Source organism: Haliaeetus albicilla, chromosome Z (genome assembly GCF_947461875.1).
Source record: "Haliaeetus albicilla chromosome Z, bHalAlb1.1, whole genome shotgun sequence".
NCBI classification, from domain to species: Eukaryota; Metazoa; Chordata; class Aves; order Accipitriformes; family Accipitridae; genus Haliaeetus; species Haliaeetus albicilla.
This window is the reverse complement of record NC_091516.1, coordinates 15,592,600-15,608,926: the sequence shown is the minus strand read 5'-3', so window position 1 is coordinate 15,608,926 and position 16,327 is coordinate 15,592,600. Positions and strand designations below refer to the sequence as shown.

The 16,327-nt window shown below is 34.5% G+C and overlaps 1 protein-coding gene across 7 annotated transcripts in view; it reads left to right on the top strand.

Moving 5' to 3' along the window:
- Positions 1-10,680, top strand: part of TNPO1 (transportin 1) — a 56,728-nt gene extending 46,048 nt beyond the window's left edge. For all 7 annotated transcript variants that reach the window (XM_069776116.1, XM_069776115.1, XM_069776118.1 and 4 more), the window contains 5 exons: positions 2,263-2,338; positions 3,136-3,235; positions 4,664-4,738; positions 7,385-7,527; positions 9,067-10,680. In XM_069776116.1, the coding sequence (XP_069632217.1) occupies positions 2,263-2,338; positions 3,136-3,235; positions 4,664-4,738; positions 7,385-7,492 (359 nt within the window). In that variant the 3' untranslated portion in view covers positions 7,493-7,527; positions 9,067-10,680. The remainder of the gene's footprint in view (positions 1-2,262; positions 2,339-3,135; positions 3,236-4,663; positions 4,739-7,384; positions 7,528-9,066) is intronic.
- Positions 10,681-16,327: the final 5,647 nt, after the last annotated feature.

The following is a 16,327-nucleotide window of genomic DNA, read 5'->3' as shown; positions in this document are numbered from 1 at the left end:
TATGTTCTGGCCCACAGCTTTGCCTTCCAAATTGGGAGCAATCCCCAAATGCCTTATTGAATCGGAATTTCTGAGGCTTGTTTCTTTTGCATTTATAGAGGGCACGTTCTGGTATGAAAAGCACCTTCCATACTTCAGCAAAACTGTATTAATTTGACAGGTTTCTGGTTTACTATTTTACTAATTGAGAATAATTTTTTTTTTTGTTTGAAAACTAACTGTCTTGTGAGAAAATGACAGTTTAGTCATTATACCTGACGTGATTGAAAATGATGCAAATTCAGTGGTAGAGTTATATTTTTTGAGCTAAGCAAGAGATAAATTGGAGAGATTTTCGATGCGTATTTTTCCTCCGGTATTCTTTAAACTTAAAAGCAGCACTTTCTCTGCCCCCCTCCCCTTACCCCCATTTAGTATGGAAGGTGAACTTGAAGGAGAACTTACCTAGTTGGCTGGCATATTATAGGTACTATTTATTGAAAAGATAATTTTGGAGCAAATACCTACTTGTTGTGAAATATACCATGGGATAGTATAGCAATATAAATTTTCTTTCCCCCTGACCCTGCCCTGACCCCCTTCCTCTGCACTGATGGATGTGTAATACCTGTAACTGAGAGGCATCCAGTACTTAAATGTTTGCTTCCATCATTGTTAGAGAATTTTTGGAAGCATCCAAACACTGACTTTTGTTTTTTTATTCTCTTAATAGTTACTTTAAATGTGGATGCATAACTGCAAATAAATGTTGAGTGTGGTGTACTTATAATAAGTTTGTTGTGGGATATTGTGCTGCATGCCACTAGCATGTGCCAGAATATTACTGTTTTCTGCTTTAGCTTGCTATGTAAGGAACTATGAAAACACTTCTATGGAAACATGAGGCCACCTTAAGTAAAAGTAATTGCATAAAAAATAACCAGTACATGCAAAAAGTTGAGCTTTGACAGAGATTACTCTTCTTGTACAGACTGTAGCTGTGAGAATTTACGGATGAAAGTGTATTTTCACTTGAAAGTAGCACTTCCAATGCAGTTTTATAAGTTATATCTGCTGAAAATTTTAGACGCTGCATATGGAAATTGATTAACATCAGGGCAAAACAGTAGATTACCAGTGAGCTGCAGCTTTCATGGAGTGAGTAGATTTAAAACTGCTAGTATATCCTACACCAAACTTTTATTGGAGAAAGCATCATCTGCTTTATTGCATGTTTCATGAAACTGTTCACAAATGCCTGTTAATTAGAGTGTTGCATAGTATGTCCCTTGAACATAGGTTTCCTTTCTCTGCTTCATATAAATCTGCTGGATTTTAGTATTATTCATGTATTTTGCTTCAAGTAATCCTGATACATTATTCCCCACCCTCTCCTTTTTCTAAAGATTAATCTTTCGTGAGTTGAGCAAACACCATTAAAACACATTTGCATTATGATATTTTCTTCAGTCTGTCCCTCAGAACAAAGGACCAAACTACCTAATCGTGTGATGAAGCAATTTTGCTTTTCTTGTGTCCTTATGCCTTGGTATTGGAAGTCAGATTCTTACACGACTTCTATGAGGATGCCTTTTGTGAACAGGACAAATATTGGGATTAAAGAATTAATTTTCTGCAGTCAGTTGCTGTGAGTTAGCAACCACTTCAAATTAAATTCTCTATGAGATTATTAAGACGACAAATATTTAGTGCTCTTTGAGAAGTGTTTCATCTATTAAGCATTTTTAGATAGACCACAATATTTTCCATGTAGAAGTATTTATAAATGTATTTTTACTGATAGAGTACATCTATTAAAATCTTGAATTCTAAATATCGAAAAAATAAAATGTTTAGAATACTTGATACTAAAACTGAAAATGGTTAATTTCTTTTTATCGAGAGTGTCCATAATAGTACATTTGAATAAAAACTTCAAAATATGTTGTAGGTAAATTACTGAAAGGTTACTCTGAAGAGGGCAGAATGACTGCTTACATCAGAAAGCCTTTGGATTTTAAATTGTGTTTTTGGTGTTCTCTCATTTACTTCTTTAATTTTTCTTTTACCCTGGAGAGTATACCATATATGTTGCTGCCTCTTATTTAGGGGGTGGTAATAAACAGCACTGGTGAAATCTTATGTTTATTATCATACACAGATTCTGTTGGTTTCTGTTTCTGAGTTATTTGTTGTTTTTTCTTTATTTTTTCTCCTCCCCCCTCATTTGCTCATGTCTTGGTTGGCGTTTGGTGGTGTATAACCGTGATTGCGTTACCTTAGCAATAACAATTGGTCGTCTTGGTTACGTTTGTCCTCAAGAGGTGGCCCCCATGCTACAGCAGTTTATAAGACCCTGGTGTGTATTATTCAATCTTTTTTTTTTAATTCATTTTTCTTCACTCTCTTTCTTTCTTTCTTCTCTCTATCTCACTTTTAGATATATTTTCAGTTGGTTACAAAATCTCAATCCTTAATCATTGCCAACCATGTGACTAATCTTGTCCTATCAGGTTTGTGAGTTTTTAGTAGCACCGTCATGTATTCTTTATGTTGTGGCTAACGACTAATTTATGCATGGGATAAGATTGTCACATGCTTGCTGTGTTAAAGCTTGACTATGAAAGATCATTTTAAAATCCACCAGAATGATAATACAATGCATGCAAATACCGTAAAATTTAAACCGTGCATTACTTTACTTAAAATTCAGTCTGAGGCTTGAATTGCTGTAAGGAATATATGTTTATAGATTTGTTACGTATAAAATAGCTTGCTTGCTGCTGTAAAAGTTAAATAACTGTTCTGTAAGTGGTATCTGACATAATTCATACTGTGATAGTATTATATGTTCTGCTTCTAATAATGATAGTTTCTATAAATATTTCAGATACATGTTTCTTTTGTATTTAATGGAATACAGGTCACACTTTCTAACTGTATATAGTGCAACAGGAGAACAAGATTCTGGAGATGATGCCTAATGGGAATATGCTAGTAAAGACTGTGTGCAACAAGTGTTTTTCTAAGTGTTCAAAATAGTGTTTCAGATAGTCTTATCAGTGTGACTTATTCCATCAAATACCATCATCTAGTTCTGACTTGATTGAATAAAGAGTAATAGCGTTAGTTAAGTTTTGCTCTCCAACTTGCTAGGTGCACCTCTCTGCGAAACATAAGAGACAATGAGGAAAAGGATTCAGCGTTCCGTGGGATATGTACCATGATCTCGGTCAACCCCAGTGGAGTAGTCCAAGTAAGATCCATTAATAGATCTTAACTTCTTTTCTTTACTCATGTGAAATTCAGTGAAAGCTGTATATGGAGCATGAAAAAGTTTAGCTTCATGTGATTCCCTGCAATACATGATGTAGTTTTATTCTGCGTTCAAGGAGGCCAAAATGTTTATATTTCAAATGTTACGTATCATGATGCTGCAGTAATTATCATGTAGCAAAGGAAAGGAGAAGAGTATTGTTAAATTCAGGTTTTGTCTTTTACTTACAAAGGATATGTAAATAATGAACTTTGATTAAAATAACTCTGTTTTGATACTTCTGTTAGGTTGTGGTTAGTATCTGTATGAAAATATAAGGCAAAAGTTGACATACTTAAACCTATTTTCCAGATATAACCTAGGCTTTTAAAACAAGAAACAGATCAAACACAGTAACCACCCCTTCATTCTTAAAACTTGGGTAGGGAAGATTCTGTTTCAACTTTGGATATATTGCTTAAATAGTCAATTTGACAAGGAACCTGTGTCTCTTTAAAATGAATGGTACATCTGAAGAATAGAATATGACTTGCTCTTTAGTCTCCACACCTCCAAAGTAAAGCTGTACCATATTTTCTAAAGGGAAAATGAAGGTGATTTTCCGTCTCCTCTGCCTGGAATTCTTCTTCCTGAAACACAAGAACTAGCCTGTACCTTGTTTTAAATTTTCAGTTCATTTCACTTATGTCTTATTCTGTATTTAGCATTTCCTTCTTCTGCTGACCATTTGCCCTTTCACATAGCTTAGGGGGAGGGGAACTCTTTTCGTTATCCAATCTCTCTTTCTCTGTAGTTGTTATCCTCAGTTCCGACCCAAAAACATGTGCATCATCAACTTAATGATTAAAGACTGGTGTTTTAATGGTGTAATAGGAGGTATGCATGACAGCAAATGAACTGAGTATAGGGATTTTGGGATGGCTTTAGTTTTGAACCTGTATGATAAACATTCTGTGTGTCCCAGAAAAAACTTCTGGCTCTGCTTGAAGAAATACAACAGCTTTTTTCCCTAACTGGAAATGCGTGAGAGTGTTGCAACTGTGGTCTTGAGTTTGTTGCTTGTTATTAAGGTGATTAGTTCTTGAACTTGGTATGTGTAGTGAAAGAATTAATGTTAGGCAAGTGTGGTGTGGGAGAGGAGAGCTGGTTTTTTTTCCTACACTGTGGTTTTACTTAATCAAAAACCTGATTAAATAAAGCTATTCCTACACTCAGCTATTTCTGAACGCTTAGGTATACAATAACTTACCACTATTGTCTGAACTAACTGGAAAGTAAATACATAAAAACAAAAGCAGTTGTGAATTAAAATCAAAGACTCTGCATAGTTCATAGAATGAACATCAAGCATTGTTTTCACACTCATACATTGATGTTTCTAACCTATGTGATTGTTTAATCTTATAGGACTTTATTTTTTTTTGTGATGCTGTTGCATCGTGGATTAGCCCAAAAGATGATCTCCGAGACATGTTCTGTAAGGTGAGGTTTCTAATATAACAGCATATCCTAATGGTGGTTGTTTTGGATCCTCTGGGTTTTTTTCTTGCTTTCTATTTCCACTGTTAGCACTTAATGTATTTGTGGTTATGGAGGGTTCTTTGCCAGGTCATAAATTTTTAGACAAAGCAACATGAAAATCCTGACTTTTGTATTTAACCTGTATTTTCTTTTATACATTTGGGTTATTCCAAAACTTTTTTTAACAGTATTGAAAAGTTCACTTGAGATCTTACTTGAATGGATAATTATCTTCAAAGAGCTCTTCATAATGTACAGCCTACTATGTTTTGCCTGCATTTGGAAGAACAGGGGGATTTATACCACATTTAAGACTTTTTCTAGAAAATGAGATTTGTATGGTTCAAGACTTTTTTGCCACAAAGATGCCTACTTTTTTGGAGAAATATCTTGAAAATTGCAAATGAAAAATATTCCAGTGATACCCCAGTCTGTTTCTCTTTACTCCTGCTGAAAATGAGGTTTGAGGATAGCTTAATCCTCCTTGGAATCCCTCTTGGATGAGCAAGTTTCAAGAAACTAATGTGCAGTTATACCCAAGACTACATCCCTAGACAAAGTGTCAATAGAATTTAAGCAAAAGTGCTGTTTGCGTTGTGTGAAATAAGCAAAAAAAAAAAAACAACCCACCCAGAATGCGATATATTGTGTTTTGGCACTAGTGTCGTAGATTTAAAAAAAAAAAAAAGAGAAGAAACTTATTTCAGTTTCAGAAACAGATGCTGTTAGTGTTCAGCAGTATGGCTCCCCTCATAAGTTGTAAAGCGAAATCTCTGTTTTTAGGAAGGATGTATGTCAAAAATTCATGATATTCCTCTTAAAGCAAAAATGGAGCATATTCCTAAGTACTTACTAGGATCATGGGTCATGGCACTTTTTCTTGAAGTAATGCTATGTGTGACCATCAAAACAGAAGCTAGAGTTTTTGCATCCCATCTTTAAGAGCAAAGACAGAAATCCCACTGTGCTAGTTAGCCTCTCAGATCACTGGTGTCCTTCAAAGGAACATCAGGTCCAGGATATGCACAGCTGTGAGTACTCTAACATCAGCAGAAGGAAACAGCAAATATGTACAAGCTTAAAAGAAAGTCCAGGATGCTGTCTGTGATGAATGTTCAAAGCAGCCTTCAGTGCATGTTTCTGCACTGGTCCTTCAGCATTGAATACTTGCTTCAGTAAGTTAGGCTCCTCTTTCTTTCCAAGCTATCCATGTGGGATCTAATGCATTTAAACTAGGTCACGTGGCATAAGGACATCCTTGCTTTATAAAGTGTGTTCTTTTGTGCTTTTTGCCATGCAAGAAAGGAGATAAAGCTTTCTTCAAGTGATGGCACACACGGTTTTTAGGTTAATTCCTCATGAATATATGACTGCTGTAGTCCAGTTAGATGTTTTTCCAACAATAATTATGCCTATCGGGAACAATGGAAAAAAGTGGATTGTCCAGTGTTTCTTGTGTTGTATTGTTTTTTAGCACTAGAGCTGAAAGGGCAAATACCACTTCCAAGAGCATGAGTAGATGAGCTGCCAGTGTTGAAATCTGACACGTATCCTCAGAATTTTATCACTTATTATAAAAGCAAGGTATCTGAAGACTGTAGCTGAAGGTCACTTGCTAAAACTACTGGAAGATGATTTAAAAACTGTTCCTTTTGTCATACCTGAACATTCTTAGATTTTCTGTAGTTTCTTGGCAGCTGGCTAATCTGACTCTTTGGGTTAGGAGAGAGAGATGAACCTGCTCGTGGAAGGTCTCTTTTCAGGGAAAAAAGCAGTAAGTTAACTGGTGACACTGTAATGTCATTATCACTACATCCTGTTTAAGAACAGCTCTGCCTGACTCTGTGTTGAGGGTGAACTCAGTACCATGAGCTTTAACTTTGACATTGCCTTTTCTGTGAGGATGTGTTCATGACACTGTTCCACAATTCGGCATCATTGAATTTAAAAAAGAAAAACAAAACTTCAGACTCTCTTGGTTTAATTTTCTGTGAGGAGGAGCTGTTTCATCTGCTTTTGTCCTTTCTAATGTTTGCCTTTTAACCTGCTGTTTTCAGAGCTAACATTCTAAGACCTTTTTGATAGTATCATTTAATTTTCACAGTTTTGAGTCAATTTATTATGTCGGAATGTCCAGACTGAAATGCGTAGATTTTTGTTTTTTCCTCTTTTGCTGTGTTTTGCCACTGACTGTGGATCCCTATTCTTTCAAAACACAAAATATTTTAACAGCTTCCTTTTTAGTGACAGTTGTCTTACAGGTTCCATGGAAAAAAACAGAGCTCTTGCAGGATGCTTTTGTATTTGTGCTAGAAATTGACAGGTATTCATTCTGTCAAATGCTGGCTGCAGTTTTGGCTCAGCTTTCTTCCCACAACATATTACACATTTAAAAAAGAAATATGTCACCCTTAAAAGAAAAAACATTTCAGATAAGAAAGACATTACTAGACTTCCTTTGTTTCTTAGTAGCATTTCGATATTAAATCAGAGAATTGAAATTGACAGATGTACAATCCAGCAGTTTCTGGCTTACTGCATATGTTGCTAGTAAATAACGTATCCTCAGTTTAGTGATTATCTCAACTTCCCCCCTCTCATTTGTAGATTCTTCATGGATTTAAAAATCAACTTGGGGATGAGAATTGGAGGCGTTTCTCTGACCAGTTTCCTCTTCCCTTAAAAGAGCGCCTTGCAGCTTACTATGGAGTTTAACCTCATGCACTGTAGCTGCAATCCCATAATTAGAGGTAAGCACACAAATATTCCTTGCTAAACAGAGCTGTATAGCATACTTCTTCCCTGTTTGTATTATATGAAACATAATTAATTCATCAGACCAGAATTTTTCAGATACACTGGATGATATGTTTCCTTACAGTAAGAAGGGAAAAAAAAGGGATGACAGTATACCTAAGGATGGTAGCTGTAGCAAAAGCAGTTGTCTGACGTTATTTTATTTTTACAGAGAGAAAAAGAAAGAAAAAGTGAGTGTATGATACACACGGTAGCTTATCAAGATAAGGTTGGAAGTGTAGGTATAACAAAGTGCTGGTTCAAGTGTAATAAGCCAAGTGATGAATATGATTCTCAAGCCATCATACTGGCTCCCTTATGTCTTATGAATTAGTAGGTGGCAGATGTGGTCTAAGCAGGAATGTTCCTCTAGGGTAGGAAAGCAAGTTTGTTATCACACTTTAGCCATGAGAAGTCCAATATACTCCTAACCACATACTGGATGATCTTTACACTGAATAAAGGATGTTATGCTAATCTGTAACTCTACAGTAACCATAGAGCTTGATGTTTTGGGGAGGCTGATGTGTTTATTATTGCTATGTTCCATTTTGTGCACCAATTCAGAATTGTTACAGTTCTGTGCAGAGAATGATTCAACTTTAGCAAAGAACACTGATAGTAAATTCTAGAATAGTTACATTATTATACCACCTTGCTTGGTATGCCATCTGTGCACACTGTATAAAGCAAATTTCCCATGTGTGAAGTAGTGATACTGTGAAGAGATTATACTACCCAGAAAAAAGGAATTAAGTTTATTCATTCAATCTTTATATAAATTTGAAACTTGCTGTAGAATTTTTGTAATGAAATTAGGGGATTGAATCATGCAATTCTGTTTTATTGTTGAATGGACAACTATTTAAAAGTCAGCCTAAGATTTTTTTCAAAGGCAGTGACATAAGAAATCCTGTTTTAATTACATGTTTCATCTGAACAATAGATTAAAAATTAATCAATTTCAAACATCTACATATTTATCAATGAGGGCATTTTAGGTCTGACATAAGGGTGTTCTCCTAATGAAGAGGAATCCAAAGTGATAAAATTTTGCTATTATTCTCAGTTTGAACTGAGGACACACTATGGTTATCTTGCTTAATCTGCGTAAAAGTGAAGTTGTTAGGTCGGTAGCAGGTATGTTTAATATTTTTTCTCAATGTCATAACTACCTCATAATTTTGTGCTAAAAATGGAAAAGCTTGTTAGAATATATAGGACTACTTTTATCTTAAATCTAAGCTTACCCACAACAGTGGAACTGTCAATGTAGCTTTAAAACATACCTTGTCATGAATAATAATTTAACTGATATAAATGGGATCTTTTCTTAACAGACTTAAAAGGGAGAATCTAGAAATAAATTTGTTTTTAAATTAAAGTTGGCACCTACTGCTTAAAAAGGCAAATAAGCTCTTTGTTTATGCACAGATCTGTCAGTTAAGGTTCAAGGTGAGATTTAATTATACCTTTATCTTTTGCTTTTACAGGTCCTTCAGTCTGGGAGACTATGAGGGAGCCTCTGCACCCAGGGAAAATGTTACCCTTTACTGGGGGGAAGGGTAAACCAGTAGGGAATACAGTACAATCCCAACCCTACTGGGAGGGGTGGGAGGGAGGTGTTGCCGTCACTGTATTAAGTCGATGTTGGGAAATGTTTTAACATCTGGAGCCTTTGTGGGTGGAAATCTGTCTCCTATTACAACTCTGCACTGGATGTGAAGAAGAAAAAAAAAAAAAAAGGAAAAAAAAAAAAAGAATCTAGTCACAAAACAGCACATTCTGGAATATTGTGGGGAATTGTACCAAAATAAGAACCATATAATTGAACCATAGGGATACGTAAAGAGGAAAACTATTTTGCGCACAATAGAGGAAACCTAAGAATGGGGGGTCACAAACAGTAAAAGGCTTTCTTTTTTCTTTTATGTTTTTTTTAAGTAAGGGTTTTCTACATTATTTCATCCTGCTTGATGGGATTCCTAGGTATTTGCATGTTAATGAAGAACTACACAAATGAAGTTAGTACAGTTAAAATGCAGCTTGTGTCTGTATTAGGAGCAGGCACTTGCAGTGTACAATATAGAAACCCCATCGTAAATTAATAAAGGTTAACTTGGACAAAAGGAAGCAACCTGCAAGCTGCCAAATGAGTCGCTCCTTTCATTTTTGGGGTAAGGGGAGGGGCACTTCAAAGGAAAGATTGACATTTAATTTTTACATTAAAAAAAGAATTAAAGTAGTGGATATGATTTGATTATTGTACTTCATTAGATTTAATTTCTAGAGTAAGGTATTATTCTTAACCTGCAGTTTAAGGTTCAGGCATGTGTTCTGGCTCATAGTGATCAGAAGTCATTTAAATTAGTGGGAAAGTAGCATGCTTGCATCACATAGAGTGAAATTGGTATACATTTACCTATGTTGCGCCAGTTTTGTGTTGCAGTTTACCAATTCAATATAGCCCTGCATTTAAAATTCCTTTTTCAGATTCTGTGGATTTTATTTTTATTAAGACTATAGATATAAAGTACTGTAGTTAACAATTAGGCCTTGAAATACCTTTTTAGGATCTGTTAAGAATAAGATTGATATTGTATTGTGTGTAACCTGCACAATGTGGAAAGCTGATATAGCTGTGCAAAATATTTGCCTCTGTGCTGTCAGTGTGATGTGCTTTCTGCATGGTTATATACTAGTGATTTTATCAGAATCTCTAAAAATGAGTTACATGATAAGACCCGTTAAAGGCTGCATAAATGTTAGTTGGCACGTAAAGACAATTGTAGAAGTTGATGACATGATTGCTATATTTGTGTTTATTCCCATTCAACATATTACCTTCTATGCTTTCTTTTTTGTTCAAAGCATGATCTTATAGAGATGTTTAAGTTAATGGATGTAATGCAGGGTATCTACACTGTATCGGCGCATGTTGGTGGCCCTTTGTGATGTAGTTAAATGCACAAGGGTGCAAGTTTAAAGCTACAGAGTGAAAGTTGGTTTGGATCCTCTTCATTTCATTTGTTTAGCTTTTCTGTTGTGTTTTTTTTCTCTACTTACATGTATTCCTGTGAATAAATCCTTGTTAAGTTAACCCTTTACTTTTCCTTCCATGTGTATTTTCTTATGTACTGTGAATGTGAAATCCTAACTGGTACACTTGATCTTGTGTCCATCTGAAAGTGGCAAGTCTTTAATAATTTAGATTGCCTAAAGAGTATCCCATGATGATATAGGAAAATGGAGAGATTTTTAACTCTGCTGGTCAGAGGTGAAGCCACACCTTTCCATTTTTCAAGTGCTGCATAATTAATCTGCAAAACAAAATTAAGCCATAACAGCCTTTTTGTAGATTTAGTTTCTCACCTTTGTGTTGCAGAATGGATACTGGATAACAGTTTGGGGGTTTTTTTGTTTGGTGTTTTTTTTTTTTTAAAAGAACTTGCTCTTCTTTGCATGGTTCTGTTCTTTGACTGTTGAATGATTTAGCCATTGCACTGAAGTTTGAGCTGTGTGAGTGTGACCTTATAAATGCTGTTCAAAGAGTTTTGATAATTTTTTTAATGCATGATAACATGCATGTTTTACATGCCCCCCACCCCCCTTTTTTTTGGCTTTGCAAATTTTAATGGATTATGCCTGAAGAATAGTTTGGACAGGTACTGTATGAAGTACATTCAGTAATGCTAGTACATAGTGTTTATTCAATTTAGTCAAAATTGCATGTGATAACTTGCTTTCAAATTACATCGCTTTAGTAGCAAATACAAAATTCCTTCTTAGCTAATAGCTCTGAAGTAAATTAGTAATAGTCACTAAAAACACTTTAAAACCAAATTCTGGAAGGAAAAAAACCCTCTAATTTAGCAAGGTGGGGGGTTATTTTAGACCTAAACTTGCTTTGATTTTGAGTGTGTTTGAACATTAGGGAAGAGTTTCAGAGAAATTACATTAAAAAATTTGTAGAATAGAAAACCTACCCAAATAATACTGTAGCATAACTGCTAGAATCTGAATTTAACTAAACTTCTTAAATTTCAGAAAGCCCCTTTAACCAAATAAAACCACTCCACCTCACCTTGGATTAGCTTAGAATGCCACTTTTGTACATACATATTTTAATAGGTATTTGTACAGATGTGAACTGATCTGGTATAACAGCAAAGAAAATAATTAAAATAAGGCAGAAATAAACAGTACTGACAAAATAGTCTTTTGTATCAGTAAGTTCTCTCATGGTATATTTTAAAGCAAGTAAACCATATTCCTAACACATAATATAGCACAGAGATTTGCAGAAGCCATTTGGGGTATAATGTGAGGTAAGAAAAGTTCTGAATCAGCATTAACATAATTCAATTATTGCATCATGGGATATATAAAAAGCATCTTAATTCTTGTGGTGTAGTCTTGACAGTTCTTGAATGTTGACTGAATGTTTATACTGGTAGAATTGTGAGTTTGTCTTTGTTACATTCCAGTGTTTCTGCCTCTTGGCATGCTAAAAGCACGGCTGGCTTCATTTGCTCCTTACACACTGAATAAAGTGCTGTTAGTGTGCTAAACTACAGAAATAGCCGCTGCTAAGTAATGGTGTAGATTTTCTACTTGAATATTTTTGTTGTAGGAACCTCAGGAGGTCAGTGTTTACTGTTTTTATATATGCCTTTTTCCTGTTTTGAGTTTCCCTTTTTGAAGGATTCTGAGAGTGAACAAAAGCTGCTGATCAACCTAAGTTGGTAACAGAAAGTGTATTTAAAAACCTTACAAATGCATCTTTTTGGCAGTTCTAAATTGCTGTTAAATTAGTCTTAAGTGAAATTCAATACTAAATTTTTTCATTACACATTCAGGAAACAGCTCATTTCATTTAGGGAAAAAGATTAGAATAGTTCATGATTTTAACCAGTGCAAGCAAAAATAATCAATTTTGTAAATTTTTCCAAAGCTTGATTATTTTCTAAATCAGTGAATATGTATATATTTAAATTGTAATAAGCTAATTCTTATGCTTTAGTTTTTTGCTCCTTAAGCTTGTACTCAAAAGGTCACTTTTAGAAGAATGGGTTTAAAATTTATAATCATTATAATTTTTAAAAGTTATGAAGTAGCATAAATTTTGTAACTAACAATATTGATACACACTGTGATTTATTTTTTTTTGTTAGGACTTTTATGTTAGCATCAATCTTAATTACTTAAACTGCATATATTGTATAATAGTGAAATGTATATTTTAAAACTTCAAATGGCTCTCCTCAAGCGAAACTCATTGCTACTTAGAAATATTCAAATACTAGCTTTATCTCAGGTGAATACTCTTGTACCCTTTTTGTTCAGAACACCTGCTAGTAAAAATGTGTCTTAATTATATTAGTTTATGTATTTCATTTAGGCAGCTCCTCTGTCTTAAACTTACTCTAAATTAACCTTCTACTGTGGGACAATAATGACTTTTGCTTCACCTATTTTATTCATATTGAATGTATTAACAGATAAGGTGCAAAAACATTCTTCCCTTGGGGAGAATCCATCCATACTCAAACAACTGAAATATTTCTTGAAAAATGCTTTAAATGCAACATTATATTGGAAATTGTTTGTTTCAGATTTTTTCAAGGAAAGAAGTTGCAACTTAACACTAATTGCTTCAATACTATCTCTTTCATGAGGATGATAGTCGCATAAAGCTTCTATATAGGGTCTAAAGAGTAACTTTTTATCTTAGATAAAGGTTAAGCTCTACAGTGAAACAGCAAAACATCCTGCAGTTATCTCAGATAGATGCTGATGTAGTTTGCATACATATTTGTTATATATTACATAAGTATATCCAGTAACCTCATCTTGAATAAATAAAGCTTGATCAGTAGCTGTGTATTTCACTCACGTATGCATTCTCCAGAATGACTTGCATCCATCAGTCTTCTAGGTATTCTTCTCCAACAGAAACTGTTTTTTGTCTGCCACTGATGCTTGCTTTTTGCACTTAATGGTTGGAGCAAGCCAGTTTTAGATTATTATTTTAAATGGGAAACTTAGGCGAGTACTCTTGTTGCTTGCCTTGTAAAGTATATTCTGCTAAAGTAATAAGGATGCTTACTCACTTGAATGTACTTATATGAGGGAAGTTTAAAATGGCTCTATGATTCCCTGTGCGGTGTTACAGTATACTTTAAGTAAGCCAAATCCACATCTTGAAGAATTCAGCGCTTACAGTATAGCATCATTTTTCTATAAGCTAGTTCTGTTGTGCTACTTTTTTGCCTTCGGTATCTATTTCCTTACTTTGGGTGAGCAACAAAATTGAGAAGGCCTGGGTGGTTTTTGCAAGGACAGTGATTAGAAAAAAAGATTGGTATAAGCAGGTTCATTTGGCTGTTGAAATCTCTAGTGTAATATCTTTTTTCATGGTAAGAGATAGGTAGTTATGTTGTACATTGTCTGACTTACTAATACTAGATGCTTCTAAAATTTTAAATTGGATGCCATATACGAAATAGTTTGACATGAAAGATGACTGGATCTTTCTGCTGACAACTTAGGTTGTATGAGTTTTGCTTGAAAGCTTTAAATCTGATGTTTCTGTATCTGCCACAATGTTGGAATGTTTCCTTCAAACATATCCTCCTGCAACCTCTCAAACTGTACTAAATTGAGTGATATTTCTTGAAGTCTGCCTATGTGCTAACAGAACTTCATTTTAAATAGAATATGGTTTTAATTTTTGATAAGCTGCTGAATTTTAAAGAGTTTTTGGGGCCACCAAATATTTTGGATCATGCAGAGAATATATATTGTACTGTAGTAATTTTGTATTTACATTTGTATGATGTGACATAATAGATGTGAATGTTAATCACTGCTTGACTATGTTAATAAAGTTGTTTAAATATAGATGTTGCATTCCAATTTTTAATGAAAGATTAAAATTTCATGTTCAACTTATGTTTTGCCTGACCCAGTAGTGCACTGTTCTGGTTCACATATGTAAGTTCTGGAGTCTCTTGAATAAGGATTTTCATTTTATCCGAAAGAAAATGATCTTTGGATAGGTTAAGGTCAGTTCAGTTTAGATGCTTCGTGCTGCTTGAGGACAGATCAAAGTAGAAATAGGACGTTTATGTGAACTGAAATTAATGCCTGTTGGGTGATAACTGGTAACTGCTTTACTACTGAGAAATGGTACTTTGCATTTTTGTTTGAAACAGCTAATGCTTGCTAAGTCTGACCAAATGGCAAAAGGGGGGGGGGGAGAATCATTCTCATTGCTTGTGCTATCAGTAATGTGAATAAAAAAAAAGGAGTAAACTAGAAATAAATTAGAATTATTCAAGATCTTGAATGAAAACTTGCAGTGGTCTTAGTCTAATTTTATCTAGCTTTTATGGGATTGTGATAATACAAACTATTTAAAGATCTGTCTTTCCATTTATATAACTTCCTGATACAGGAGTGTCTAAAATGAAAGTATGAAACTAACAGTAGTAACTGGACAAAATCCACCCATGTTGATTTGAACATTTTATGTTGGTCGATAGCATGTAGACAATTTAGACAGTTACATATGTCTAGCACAGATAGCTTCTATAGTGTAATGATTAAATTCAGTAAAATGCATTATGATATAACTACTTACTATAATAAAATTTATAGTAGAAATTAATTGCTGCATACTCAGCTGAAAGTCTGCTTAACAAAGGACTTGGATTTCTGCCTCCAGAAGGAGGAGAAGGCCATGGAATAGCTGTTGACAGCACTGTAGGTGCGTAGAGACCAAGTCGATTAGCAGAGAGGTCAGTTCCTGTAGGCTGAGCGCACCAGTGGCTGTGTGGGAGAGGATGGGGGGAAAGTTTTGTTTTCTTTCAGATAGGCCTCCCCACTCCCCTGATGTTGTGGGGTACCTATAAGAGAACATCCTGCTGTCAGTCACATGTGTTGTTCAAGTCTGCTACTATCAGCTTAGAGCCTGATCTTAAGCTGTGGCCTCTAATTTTGAGTCTGAGGTTAATTACTACCTGTATATACAAACAAGATGAGTAAAGTACTAGCATTTTGAATACATGAAATGAATGTTGTGACTAAGTTTGTGGTCAGATTGCAATAGTGCAAAGGATCGTACTTTCAATGTACATCATGCTGTTTCTTTTTAAAAAAATAAATTGCATCTAATTTAAAGATGTACTTGAATGAAAAAGCATTTCAGTAGGAATATTGTGTGTGTAAAAATTTGTGTAAAAATTTGTGTATGTTAAGTGCTCATAGAGTAGATGTTGGTAGCTTTTGTTATCCCAGAATGACTCACAATGAAACATGCTGCTTGTATAAATTGATAATATGTAAAGTACATTTCTTTCAGAGGCATTTACCTTCGTTTTGCATAAAGTGAGCAGTATATACCACCAAAACCTCCCAAAAGACACCCAAATGTTAATCTGAATAATGGCAGAATTAAAGTGAGGTTATTTCCAATAATCAGTCCACTTTTTAAGGGAAACAGATGCAATTATGCTGCACATGTATTAATGCATATATGTGTAAGTGATGGCATGTAAGGAATTATTTTTTAATTGTATTTTTTCAGGGTTTTTATGACACAGATTCTTTTTTGCCAGACTTCCATTTGAATCGTAAATTTGAAAATTGAGGTATTTATTTTGTAGCTTCAAGTATAAATAATTTTCGTCAAATCTTAATTTATATTTAAAATATGGAAATTAAACATGTCAAACTGTTTTATTTTCTTTA